The 13,397-nt window shown below is 47.8% G+C and overlaps 1 protein-coding gene across 1 annotated transcript in view; it reads left to right on the forward strand.

The window, feature by feature from the left end:
- The first annotated feature begins 4,524 nt into the window (after positions 1–4,524).
- The window catches only part of OSGEP (O-sialoglycoprotein endopeptidase), a 42,005-nt gene continuing 33,132 nt past the window's right edge, over positions 4,525–13,397 (forward strand). The window contains exons 1-2 of the mRNA XM_082264543.1: positions 4,525–4,658; positions 5,766–5,885. Of these exons, the coding sequence (XP_082120669.1) occupies positions 4,544–4,658; positions 5,766–5,885 (235 nt within the window). The 5' untranslated portion in view covers positions 4,525–4,543. The remainder of the gene's footprint in view (positions 4,659–5,765; positions 5,886–13,397) is intronic.

The following is a 13,397-nucleotide window of genomic DNA, read 5'->3' on the forward strand; positions in this document are numbered from 1 at the left end:
CAAAATGACCTCTAGATATGCAATTTCCTGCTTGTGTGATTGGCTCACTGATTTCCCCAGAAGTGTAAACTAAGATATAAGTCCAGTTTTAGGCATCCCCTGCAACAAAAAATGTCATTTTTCGTGAGATATTTCCAATAGGAAATCACTTCTAAAGAGATGCAGACCCTAAAACTTTCCTCATTAGAGCCTTTCAGGTGCAGCAGCCGGTTGATGAGTATAAAACCACTCCCATTAGATTCACTTTCCACATGGACACAGAAAGACAAACAGTAATTTCTTCTGAGTAACAAAAGATAGGAATCTGCAAGAAAGTTTAAAATCCTTGTAGTAGATCCTCCAGAGGGGAATCTTTTTTTCTCAACAAAAGGGGCGTTACTCTTTAAATGCTCATTTAGTCTAGCTGTGCAGGAATAAGCTTTTTCCTCACTCTAGCAGGCTGCCTTCACCCATGTGGCCAGTGCAGCACTGCTGCCTCTCTAAGCTGCTCTCAACCGTGGTCACATGTTTGCCTAGTGCATGTACAGTGCAGGGTTACTAGCCCCACACTGTATGTAATAATACTGAAGGAAAACTCAGAGCTTTGGGTAGAAGAGAACAGCACCAGTTACAGCTGGAGAGAGGGATAGGGTAAGTAATAGATAGATACAACTTTATTGTCATTGCATAGTACAGGTACACAGCAACGAGATGCAGTTTGGCATCTACCAGAAGTGCAAAATGTAGCAAAAGTGCAGATAAATATCTAGCATATTTACAGTGCAGATAACCATCTAGCATAATTAAAAAAATATATATACACAAATGAATGTGAAATATTGGGCAAAATGTACAGTAATGATAAAGATACATACAGATATAAATAGTGCAGATGTACTGAGGAGTGAAAAGATATACTATGTAGTATGTACATGTATAGTACAGAGGTTACATACAGTCTTTTGTTTGTGTTTGTTTTGTAATGATTAGCGGTGTAATGTTGAGTTCAGTAATATGATGGTGGATGGAAAAAAACTGTCCCTGAACCTGCTGGTTCTAGTGCGCAAGTTTCTGTATCTCCTTCCTGATGGAAGGAGGTTAAACAGTTTATGACTGGGATGCGAAGAATCCTTGATGATGTTGTGAGCTCTGCGCAAACATCTGCTGTGGTGAAGGTGCTCAATGGCAGGTAATTGGGTGCCAGTGATGCGTTGAGCGGTTTTGACCACCCTTTGCAGTGCTTTACGTTCACTCACAGTGGAGCCTCCGTACCATACAGTGATGGAGTTGGTCAGGATGCTCTCAATGATGCAGCGGTAGAAGCTCGTTAAAATCCCCGGGGACAAATGAGATTTCTTGAGACTTCTCAAGAAATACAGACGTTGTTGTGCTTTTTTTTACCAGAGCTGACGTGTTCTGCTGCCAGGACAGATCCTCAGAGATGTGAACTCCCAGGAACTTAAAACTGGAGACTCGCTCTACCTCGGTTCCATTGATGTTGACTGGTAGATGTCTCCCGCTGTTGGATTTCCGGAAGTCCACAATGAGCTCTTTGGTCTTTGTGGCGTTGAGAGTCAGATTATTGGTGGCACACCATACTGCCAGATTACAGATCTCTTCCCTGTAGGCCAATTCCTCATTGTTTTCAATCTGGCCGACCACGGTGGTGTCATCCGCATACTTGATAAAGATGTTTGATTTATACAAAGGAGCACAATCGTGGGTGAACAGGGAGTAGAGCAGTGGGCTCAGAACACAGCCCTGCGGTATGCCAGTGTTCAGAATGAGGGTTGAGGATACCTGGTTTCCCAACCTGACAGATTGGGGTCTGTTGGTGAGAAAGTCCAGAATCCATCTGCAAATGGAGGTGCAGATACCCAGTTCCCTGAGCTTAGTGATCAGTACAGTGGGGAGGACTGTATTGAAAGCAGAGCTAAAATCAATGAACAGCATTCTAATGTATGTATTGCTGTTATCCAGGTGGGTGAGAGCAAAATGAAGAGCTGTGGAAACTGCATCCTCAGTTGACCTATTCGGGCGATAGGCATACTGGTGTGGGTCCAGTGTAGGTGGTAGGCCCGCAGTAAGGTGATTCAGGACCAGTTTCTCAAAGCATTTCATAACAATAGGGGTGAGTGCAACTGGGCGAAAGTCGTTCAAGTATTCAGCAGCTGAGTGCTTAGGCACTGGTATGATAGTAGTGGTCTTCAGGCATGTTGGTACTGTGGCTTGAGCCAGTGACAGATTGAAAATGTCAGAAAAAACATGTGCCAGTTGTCCAGCGCATGCTCTGAGAACACGTCCCGGTATGCCATCCGGGCCAGCTGCCTTACGTGCATCCACTCTGCTAAACACTGAATAGACGTCCGTTATAGAGAATGAAAGTGAGCTGTAAATAATAGCAGAGTCCATGGTTGGTGTAATATGTCCTGTGCATTGGTCAAAACGAGCAAAAAAGTGATTAAGTTCGTTCGGTTGAAAGGCACTGCTGGTTGATTGAGCTGTAGGTTTGTAGTCTGTGATTGACTGGATGCCTTTCCACATGCGTCTGGGGTCAGAGTTGTGGAAGTGCTCTTCTATGTGTAATTTGAATATGAGCTTTGCTTTCCTAATGCCCCTTTTCAGGTTGGACCTGGCTCTGTTATAGTCCTCTACACTGCCAGATTTAAAGGCAGCATCTCTTGCTTTCAACAGGAGACGGACTTCAGAGTTCATCCACGGCTTCTGATTAGGAAAACATTTCACGTGTTTGACGGCAGTGACATTGTCAATGCACGTGTTAATATAGTCCAAAACAGATGATGTGTAAGTGTTTATGTCTGTATGAGAGTTCAATGTAGCCTGTGAGGCAAACATGTTCCAGTCAGTATCCTGAAACTGCTGTTGTAAAGAAGAAATGGCCCCCTCTGGCCATACCTTTACTGTCCGCAGAGCTGGTTTCACACGTTTGAGCAATGGTGTGTATTTGGGTAGCATGAACAAGGAGAGGTGATCAGACTGACCCAAGTGGGGGAGGGGATACACCTGGTCCAGTGTTTTATCCTCTCTGGTAGAGCAGGAGACATTGCGGTGAAATTTTGGTAAAACAGATTTCAGATTGGAGTGATTGAAATCTCCAGCAACAATGATAGCTCCTTCAGGATGTGCAGACTGCTGTTTGCTGATAGCTGCATGCAGTTCCTCCATAGCTAGTTTAGCATTAGCATCCGGTGGAATGTACACTGCAGTCACAACAATGGCTGAGAATTCTCTTGGTAAATAAAAGGGTCTGCACTTAATCATCAAATACTCTAAATGAACGGAGCAATGACTTTCAGTAACAGTAGAGTCCGTGCACCATAAGTTGTTGACATACATGCACAGACCTCCACATATTATCACTTCACCCCTGGACTAAACAGGCATTTAAAGGATAAGTTAACCTTTAGGCTGGGTTCACAACTGCGGGTTCGTCAAAAACGAAGGGATTTCCAGTCACTACTTACCAACCAGCCAGCAACCAGCCAAATTAACCTGTCTAACAGTATGCGTTAAAAACAGGGGTTTAGTTGCACACATTTGCAAATACATGCGTAAGCTGCAGGCCGCGCCAAGGCACCCTGATATCCGCAGTCCCTAACTCTACCTTTAAAGAGTCTCCACAATGGGAGCACATGCATTCTGATGAGATAGATGGAGGACAGGTGACTGGAGGGAGCCCACCCCTCCTTAAAGGCGCAGGGTCACATTGAACACCCAGCACATAGCACAATGGCAGCAAAGGTGTCAGTGCGTTGCCTGACCAATATAAACGTTATACGATATTGCAAAAAGTGGCCACCTCCTCCACCTACAACTGGTCTTGATAGTAAGGAGCACTGGAAGGGTAAACGCAGATCAAAAACGAAGGGATTTCCAGTCACTACTTACCAACCAGCCAGCAACCAGCCAAATTAACCTGTCTAACAGTATGCGTTAAAAACAGGGGACCCCAGGCACAACTGCGGGTTCGTGCCTGGGGTCTGGTGAGTCCCTGTTCACTGTTTCAGGTGCGAATCGGGTCCAAATTTTTGCCTGTATTCGCACCTGAAACTGAGCCAAAGACGCACAGGGACCCTTTTCCAGTGCGGATTGCAGCCGCCCCAGAGCTGTGTGAACTGGCTCTATTAAAGCGGTTGTATCCTCCAAAAAAAAAAAAAACCTGCAGGACAAAGGCATAATGAGCTAGTATGCATTGCCTGCCTGCCTAAGCGCTAGGTGCGTTTAACACTTGAGCGTTAATTCACTTTAATGGACAGAATAAATTATTGTTTTGGCCATTGAGATGATTTAATGCCCAAGTACTTGGAGTGGCTAAACATGATACACATGTTTACAGGCGTCAAGTGTTTTTTCTGGAAAAACACCACTGCCAGGAGGTAGGGCATCCAGGAGAGAGAGGAAAACGTCCAGTGTGCATGAGGCCCAAAATTGTAAGCTTTACGTTGGTGGCAGCAAAAGGGTTAACCCCCCACCCCCATAACATGATTCAAGAAATTTACTGACATATTTTAACACTTGTCTTTTTTTCCTTCTAGCGATCACAATGACTATTGTACTTGGGTTTGAAGGCAGTGCCAACAAAATTGGTGTTGGGATTATTCAGGATGGTAAGGTTCTCAGCAACCCAAGACGAACCTATATAACACCTCCAGGGCAAGGTAAGATTATAATGGTGTGTTTGCTTTAGGTCAAAAGCTAACATGATTAGTAAAGAGATAGCTGGTAGTGGTCACAATTAGGAAGCCTCGGATTTGAGTTGAATGCAGCCATAATTGCAAGATATTTCACTGTACAGTTTCAGCTGCATATTTTAAAGGGGTTGTAAACTGAGAAGTTTTTTTTTTTTCTTTTTTTTAATCTTAATGCATTCTATGCATTAAGATGAAAAAAACACCCGTGTGCAGCAGTCCTCCTAAAACTTACCTGAGCCCCATCTATATCCAGTGATGTCCATGAGTGCCTCAGTCGTACGGGACTCTCTCTCCTTTTTAGCTGAGACACAGCAGCAGCGCCATTGGCTCCTGCTGATGTCAATCAAGCTCAGCCAATCAGGAGAGAGAGGGGGCAGGGCTGAACGGCAGCTCTGTGTCTGAATGGACACGGAACTGTGACTCTGCTCGGGTGCCCCCATAGCAAGCTGCTTGCTGTGGGGGCACTCAACAGGAGGGAGGGGCCAGGAGCAGCAAAGAGGGACCCGAGAAGAGGAGGATCCGGGCTACTCTGTGCAAAACCAACTGCACAGAGGAGGTAAGTATAACATGTTTGTTATTTAAATAGAAAAAAAAAAGAGACTTTACAATCACTTTAAGTTAGAGGATTTTTATGACCAAGAAAACTCCTGGAGTGATTAAAGTGCTTTAGAAGCTTTATATTTGTGGAAGTCCTCTAGGCCACAACCCTCACTGATTAAAGTGCTTTAGAAGCTTTATATTTGTGGATGTCCTCTCAGCTACAACCCTTACAGTTTAAATTAGTAGTGACCCAGGGGGCTTTTACCCCTTGCCTTCCTTTAAGCTTTGCAATAAAAAAAAAGGGGTCCTTACTGGCTGATGCGCGTATTTAGGAAAATATTTCCATACGTTATTGTGTTGTGCTTTACCCTACGAAGCAGTCATCTTTTGGATAGAGGATTGAAACCTCATTTCATGTATTTCATTTGCACTCCTTTTTTAAAATCCTGTGCTAGCCAGTGTAGTGGAATGCTATGAATCAGTGTATTCTAACTGGAGGAAGTGAATATAATGCTAGATACATCTACCATACAGGTTTCCTTCCTAGTGACACTGCTCGTCATCACCGCTCCTGTATACTGGAAGTGCTACATGAAGCTCTAGAGGAAGCACAGATACAACCAAAGGATATAGATTGTGTGGCTTACACAAAAGGTAAGACCAAGTAGAAAAATAAGGAGATATATAATATTTGGGGGTTCTAAGTAACTTTCTAGCAAAAAATACTGTTTATATATCACATTTTTTTAACACTACTAACGGCGGGGATCAGCGACTTAAAACGGCACTACGATAGTGCGGTGGTAAATCTAACACTAACTGAGGCTGGGGGAACTAGCTAACTGCCACTGACATCACCAGTGCCAATGTTACAGTGATCAGTGCTAATAAAATGCACGGTCACTGTACTAATAGTGGGCATGAAGGGGTTAACCTCTAGGGCAATCAAGGGATTAAATATGTGCCCAAAGTGTTTGTGTGTGTACTGTGTGCTGCTTTTACTGGGGATCTAGTTATTTGGAAAACCAACTAGATCCCCTGTCACTGAACACAGCTTGGTGCTGTTTACACTGACAGAGCTGTGTTCTGTGAGACTTTGGGGGCGATCGCCAAGTGTCAGCAGTCAATCACTGGCCGGCACCCGGTGATCAGCATGTGCTGTGACAAATCACAGCATAGCCAGGCGGGTGCACGCCCTCTACCCGGAAATGCAGACTCGAATAAATATATATATATAATACTGCGCAGAGCGGCCGTCCTGTAGCAGTAAGGCTTCAATGGGTCGATCGCCGAGTGGTTAACCAGAAGCCTGAAAAGTAGTGCACCAGCGATCAGTGAATCACAGGTGCAATGTCAGGTGGCTCCTGCACACCCTCCCTCCACTTTCTGCCTGTACCGTTTGGTAAGAGGGGTGGGGGGGATTGTGTGGGAACATGTTTGGCCTGTATTTAAGGTGTAACATGTCACATGTTCTAAAGGTAGACCTATCCTTTAAACAGAAAAAAGTGAGGCCACCCAACTGGTTATGCATTGTGACAGATATGTATCAGTTTCAGGAGTAGTTGAACAGAACCATAAATATGCCAAGTGAAACAGAACAGTTTAAAAAGTTATTTTAAACTCCGTAGCAGAACTATTGTAACGTGGAAAGCTGGAGGTATTCCAGAGAGATACAGGAGTGATATGCCCATTGATGACATATCTGAGATGATAAAGGTGATTTCTCTATCGCTCATTGACAGACGTAGTCCTCGGTGATACAGCACCTTCGGGTTATGTTGCCTCCACAGGAGCAGGACTAGACAGGAAATTAAAATGCTCTGGCCACACCCTAGGGGCAGTCCCAGAGGGTATATCCTCTCTCTCTCTGCCTCAGCAAATCAGTTATTTTCTGTCTAGTTAGGAGTAAGGACCTAGATACCTTGCTGGGATCTTCGGTCCTGGCAAGATTTTTTTCTTAAAAAGATTTTTTAGACAGCTTTTTTCTCCAGTGTTCCTGTGAGATCTTCAAGCAAGAAAGCTGAACTGGGCGACGGGCTGGATGTTGAGATCCGGTGGTCACCCCAGTTCAGCCTACGAGCGCGTGCAGGCCATAGCTCCGCGCTGGGTCGGCCGCGACAAAGTCCCATTAAGGGAATGACCCCGCGAGTTAAACGTCTCGCTGAAACGCCAAAGACCATGAGTCACGGCGTCCGTATTGGTCGACAGCCCTCCCGCCCCGGTGGAGAGGGGTACTGTCAGGAGTTGGTGCCCTCCTGGTTCCGGTATGGTGAGTAGTATGTTCCCCCTTTTCCCCCTGACGGGTCTTGTGGTGAACGCGGGCCCCTCTCTGTATGGTAAGATAGAGTCCCCCTCTATCCTATAACATGGCACAGATCCCCCTACTTTGAGTGTGATTTTATGTGCAAAAAGCCAGGAGGCTTGGTTTGGGAGCTAACAATCTAATTGTATACATGTTTAAAAGATTGTAATCAGTGGCAGTCTGGGAATCTTACTGTGATAAGAATAAGGTACCTACCAGTCAGAAGCCACGGACATGTAGACTGCCTTCCTAGTCAAATCTCCAGCTATAGCAGGCCTTCCGAACGGCCATGAGGTCCGCCAGGGCCGGTACCGCCAACCACGCCAAAAATCCCCATGCAGAGATAGTGTTGTGTGCCCTGCAGCACACCGCTATTCGGTACAGGCCGCCGCCATTTTTTTTTTTTGCTGGATTGCACGAGCCGCCATTTTGGCGTAGCCTCGTGTCTCCAGCATGGGGGCGGCCATGTTTGAGGTGATCCAAACACCTCGTGGAGCTAGGGGAGGCGCCGGAAGGCGTGCAGAGGGGCGGAGCCGCCTCCTTTCTTCCTGGGCAGCCAGCCAAAAGACTTCCTGTTTGTCAAGACAGCGCTGTAACCTGTTGCAGTTAAACTCTGAGCTTCAAGTGGTGAGCCTGGGGGTCTATCTCTCTCTCTCTCTCTCTCTCTCTCTCTCGATCGATAGGGATCCCTAGCAGGTAACACTAAGGGGCTTTTGTGGCGCTGGGGGTCTGTGAAAAAAAAAAAAAAAGTTTTTTATTTTTGAATTATATTATCCGGGAAGTTACTGGAATAATCATGGACCCTGCCACACAAATTCCCCCACCTGTTTCCCTCGAGGGGGCCACGGGACCCGCCGGTGCACAGAGTGTAGAGGCATTTACAGCAATTTTGGAGTCTATGGTGGCTCGGGTGGAGGCGGCCTGTCAGGGACGAGGGTCAAGGAAGCGACCCCCGCCTACCCCTATATTATCTGACACCTCTGACTCAGATTCAGAGATGGTCACTGCAGTTGCAGGTCCCTCTGCAAGGGCTGTTACCTCAGGTAAAGCTCCCTCAGACAGTGAGGAGGACGTTTCTTCTCCCGCTATAATTCAGGAAGAAGCATTGGTGGACGCACTAGTTGTGGCAGTGCAGGAAACCTTAAAACTTGAGGTTTTACCGGAAGAAGCAACTGATACAGAGATTCCTTTTGGTACTAACAAGCCCATCAAAACGGTGAAGGTTTTTCCTGTACCCAAGTGTTTTGGTAATAAGATTAAAGGAGAATGGGAGCATTCTAAACGTACCTTTACTATTTCCAAGCGTATTGCTAGACGCTATCCGTTTGAGGAATCCATCATTAAGAAATGGACGGTACCACCAGTGGTGGATCCACCTATTTCCAGGCTGAATAAAGCCACGGTTATCCCAGTGGAGGACACTTCGTCCTTTAAGGATCCGGTGGATCGAAAGATGGAAGCAGAGTCCCGCACCATCTTCTCTCTGATAGGGTCAGCATTTAGACCAGTAATTGTTATTGGTCTAGTTTCCCAGACACTTACGGAATGGGCGAGATTGGTACGCCAAGACCTTAGGGGAAAAGATATTCCCCAGGAAACAACTGATTTGATGGAACAGATTATACAAGGGCTACAGTTTATCTGTGACGCAGCCTTGGACACTACTCCCCTATTAGGGCATGCATCTATGTCAGCGGTAATCCTCAGACGTGTGCTGTGGTTAAAATGCTGGTCAGCTGACCTAGGTTCCAAAAAGACCTTGACGAATCTCCCCTTTCAGGGGAATCGTCTATTTGGGGCCACCCTAGATGAAATCATTAAGGATGCCACTGGGGGCAAGAGCACTTTTTTGCCACAGGCTGCTAAAGCTAAGGGACCTCGCAACAAGCGAGGACCTTTCTTTACCGCCCATAAAGGGTTCGCACGCCCGGCTGGAACAAGCGGGAAAGGCAAGACTCCTCCAGGAGGGTTCAAGAAAGGCTGGTCGGACAAACAGGACCAACTCAGCCAAACCCGAAGCAAAGGAGTACACAGCCTGAAGGTGCGCCCCCACCCGGTTTGAGGGTGGGGGGACGTTTTCACCGGTATTCAGGACATTAGATCGAGCATCAACTACTACTACCGGTGCGATTCTTCCCTTCCAACATTTAAGTACTACAGGGAGCGGTAGTCACCGTTCCCTGAATAGATCTTTTCCTTTACCTTTTCCTAAGATTAGTCTCAATTCCCCACAGGAATCGGATCTGGTTGACCAGACAGGCCAAGAAGCCTCTAGCCGGGTGACTTCGGTCCCTGAGGTTCAACCAGAAAAGATCACCCTTCCTGATAGCAATCAGGTATCTGATAAATGTGTGGGAACAGAAAACGACCAGACTTTCTCGGATGGTCGGGGCCAGATAGCTCTAGGGACGCCTGGTTCAGATCCAGTCAGCACCAGTGGTCTTAGAAATTCTAGGCTGGCCTCGTCAAGCCGGCCTGGCCGACTTGGACAGGCTAGTCGCAGACGTTCCGTGGGAACTTCGTCTCAGGGAGTGTCTGTGGTCTCAAGGACCAATTTACCATCGTGCTTTACAGTCGCTGGTTTTAATGGCCTGGCCATTGAGACCCAAGTACTGAAGGACAGAGGTTTGTCAGCTTCAGTCATTCCTACCCTTATTAAAGCAAGGAAAGCGACTTCCAGCAAGGTCTATTATCACACATGGAAGACTTAGATTGCGTGGTGCGAATCTTTAGGATTTCCTCCACGTACCTATTCGGTGACTCGAATATTGGCTTTTTTGCAACAAGGGGTTGAGCAGAAGCTAGCCTTGAGCACCATCAAGGGTCAAGTTTCAGCATTAGCAATCTTCTTTCAGAAACCTTTAGCTACCAAGTCCTTGGTGCGGAATTTCATCCAGGGGGTGCGGCACCTGGCTCCACCAGTCCGCGCGCCCTTACCGCCCTGGGATCTTAATTTAGTTTTGTCGGTTCTACAGAAACCTCCCTTTGAAAACATCAGGGAGATTCCCTTGTTTACTTTATCCCAGAAGGTGGCCTTCTTGGTGGCTATCACTTCTGCTCGCAGGGTGTCAGAACTGGCTGCATTATCATGCCAGTCCCCATACCTAGTGATTCATAGGGATAAGGTAGTACTTCATCCTAAGCCATCCTTTCTTCCTAAGGTGGTTTCAGATTTTCATCTGAATGAAGATATTGTACTACCTTCCTTGTGTCCTCAGCCCAAGCATCATCGGGAACATGCGTTGCATTCCTTGGATGTGGTTCGGGCAATCAGAGTATACCTGAAAGCTACGGAATCATTCCGTAAGACGGATTCACTTTTTGTGATCACGGATGGCCCCAGAAAGGGTTTGCCTGCATCTGCCGCGACCATTGCCAAATGGATTAGACAGACGGTGGTACAGGCTTATTCTATTAAGGGTCAGAGTCCTCCGTTCCCTGTTAGGGCGCACTCCACTCGAGCGCTCAGTACTTCCTGGGCCTTTCGCCTTTAGGCGTCATTGGTCCAGGTATGTAAGGCGGCCACCTGGTCGTCGGTACATACCTTTACAAAATTCTATAAAATTGATGTGACGGCATCGGCGGATGCCTCATTTGGCCGCAAGGTTTTGCAGGCCGCAATTTGAGGAGACCGGTGGTCTACCTCGAGAGTTTTTTTTTTTCTGTTTGAAAAATCTTTTTCTCTTACGTCCTCCGACGTCCTCCGACAGTCGCCGCCTCAGTCAATACCCTCCTACTTCCTGCAACCATATCTCAGTTTTAATGTCTAGCTTGTCAGGAGTGGCTGGCTCTCTCTGTGCTGGGACTTTCTGTCCCAGACTCTTTCTTCTTTTTAATATTTTGTTTGAGTTTTCTCTCTATCTTTACTTAGCTGTTATTTTTGTCAGCATTAGTTGGTTCTTCGGACGAAGAGGATCATGCGGACTGGGTCTCGGGCTGATCCCCCTGGTCGCAGGTCGTGGGTCAGTGGCTTTCCAGTCTGCCATCGAGCGTTCAGCCAGGTAACGCTCCTGGCACAGTGAACGACCCATCCCTGTTCGGTGCAGGGATGATTGGTGAGGTGGCTACCTCACCGGACGCTGTGCGGTTTCTTAACCTCCATTGTGTGCGTCTTGAATTGCGACTCTCCCTGCCTCATGTGCAGCGGCTTGTTCGCCTGTGCGGGTTCCCCACGCCATGTGAGGTAAGTGTATTTATGTGGGGACCTGTCTGTCTGGGAGGGTCTCAGTCTGGGACTGTGTAACCTGCCTTTAATCACACTGCTTGTCTCCCTATCTCTCGGCTGCATGCTGTGGGCTGCAAGGGGGGGGGGGGAGCTGTGTGACACTGTGTGTGTCAGGCTGGGCAGTGTGAGAAGCTGTGTGCTGTGGGGCATGTTTTTTCTTGGCATGTTTGGGCATATACAGCGATCGCTGCGGCGATCTAACATGTATCCTTATGTTGGGATGTAATGTGTGTGTTTTTATGCACTGTGGAGCGGCGTTTTCGGCGCCAAACGACGCCATTTTACCGGCGCCCGCTCCGGCCGCATGGTTTACATGCACGGCGGCCATTTTCTTGTAGCCTCCATAGGCTTACTTAGAGCGCCCTGGCAGCATCACTTCCTCTTTCCAGGAACACCGATCGAGGCAGCAGCAGCAGCGGGGTCTCCTCAGGTTTTATCCTTCTGTTCTTGCTATCCATTGCCTGTATTCAGTTTGTATATTCCCTGTGGGGGTCTCATTGTGCCGGAGTGTGGTGCGGTGGGCTGCGCTTGCCGCGCTTGCTAAAAGGGGGCAGTTAACCCTTGGTTGTCTGGCATTACAGGGGCAATGGATTCTCAGGAGGGCAAGTTTCCTACAGTATTGGTGGAAAGCCAGGGGACCGCTGTTTCCCCCCCAGGGGGGGATTTAGCCGCTATTGTGGCTGGCCTTGCTGCCCAGGTACAAATGCTGGTGGCTGCTCAATCTACTAAACGGCCCAGAGTTGCTCTGTCCTCTGATTCTGAGGGTGAAGGTGATGGGGCTGTTCTGGCAGGGACCTCCTTATCGGGGTCCCGCTCCTCTCTTGATCTAGTGGGGTCTGAGGTAGAGGCTGAAGTTGAGGGGGTTGATAATTCTCCCCCTGGCTCGCCTGAAGAGCTTGCAATCATGGATGAGTTGATTGCTTCCATTAAGCAGACGCTACGTTTGCAGGACGAAGTGTGTCCCCCCGCTGCCTTGGCGGCTTATGGGACGCAGAGGAAACGCAGGACGCCGCAGGTTTTTCCCTGCAATGCTGATTTTCAGCGCGCTGTTAAGGATCAATGGCGCGATCTGCGCAAGCCTTTTGCGGTACCAAGTAAATTCAAGCTGCGTTATCCTTTCTCGCCTGCCACTGATGAACGGTGGTGTGTGCCTCCGCCAGTGGATCATGCAATTGCGGTTTTGAACAAAGCCACTGCGATTCCTGCAGAGGGTTCCCCTGTTTTCCGTGATGCCACGGATAGGAGACTGGAGTCTCTTGCCCGTCATACTTATTCTGTTACGGGTTCTATGCTTAAGGCTCTGTTTGCTTCTCTCATGGCGGCCCAGGCGATCGCAAGTTGGACGCAGATGCTTAGGCGCGTCCTAGTGGCCGATTCGGCCTCGGCAGCGACCCTGGATATGGTGGATCAGATCCACCAGGGTGTCATGTATCTGTGTGATGCGGACCTGGACCTGATTCCGTTGGCTGCACGTGTGCACAGCGTGGCGGTGTTGTCTCGCCGTCTGGTTTGGTTGAAATGTTGGTCGGTGGACCAATCTTCACGTAAGACCTTAGCCAATCTGCCTTATGATGGGTCTCGCCTTTTTGGGGAGTCCCTGGATGTGTTGATTAAGGGGATCACCGGGGGTAAGAGCACT

Source organism: Pelophylax lessonae (genome assembly GCF_965119305.1).
Source record: "Pelophylax lessonae genome assembly, chromosome: 1".
Taxonomy (NCBI): Eukaryota; Metazoa; Chordata; class Amphibia; order Anura; family Ranidae; genus Pelophylax; species Pelophylax lessonae.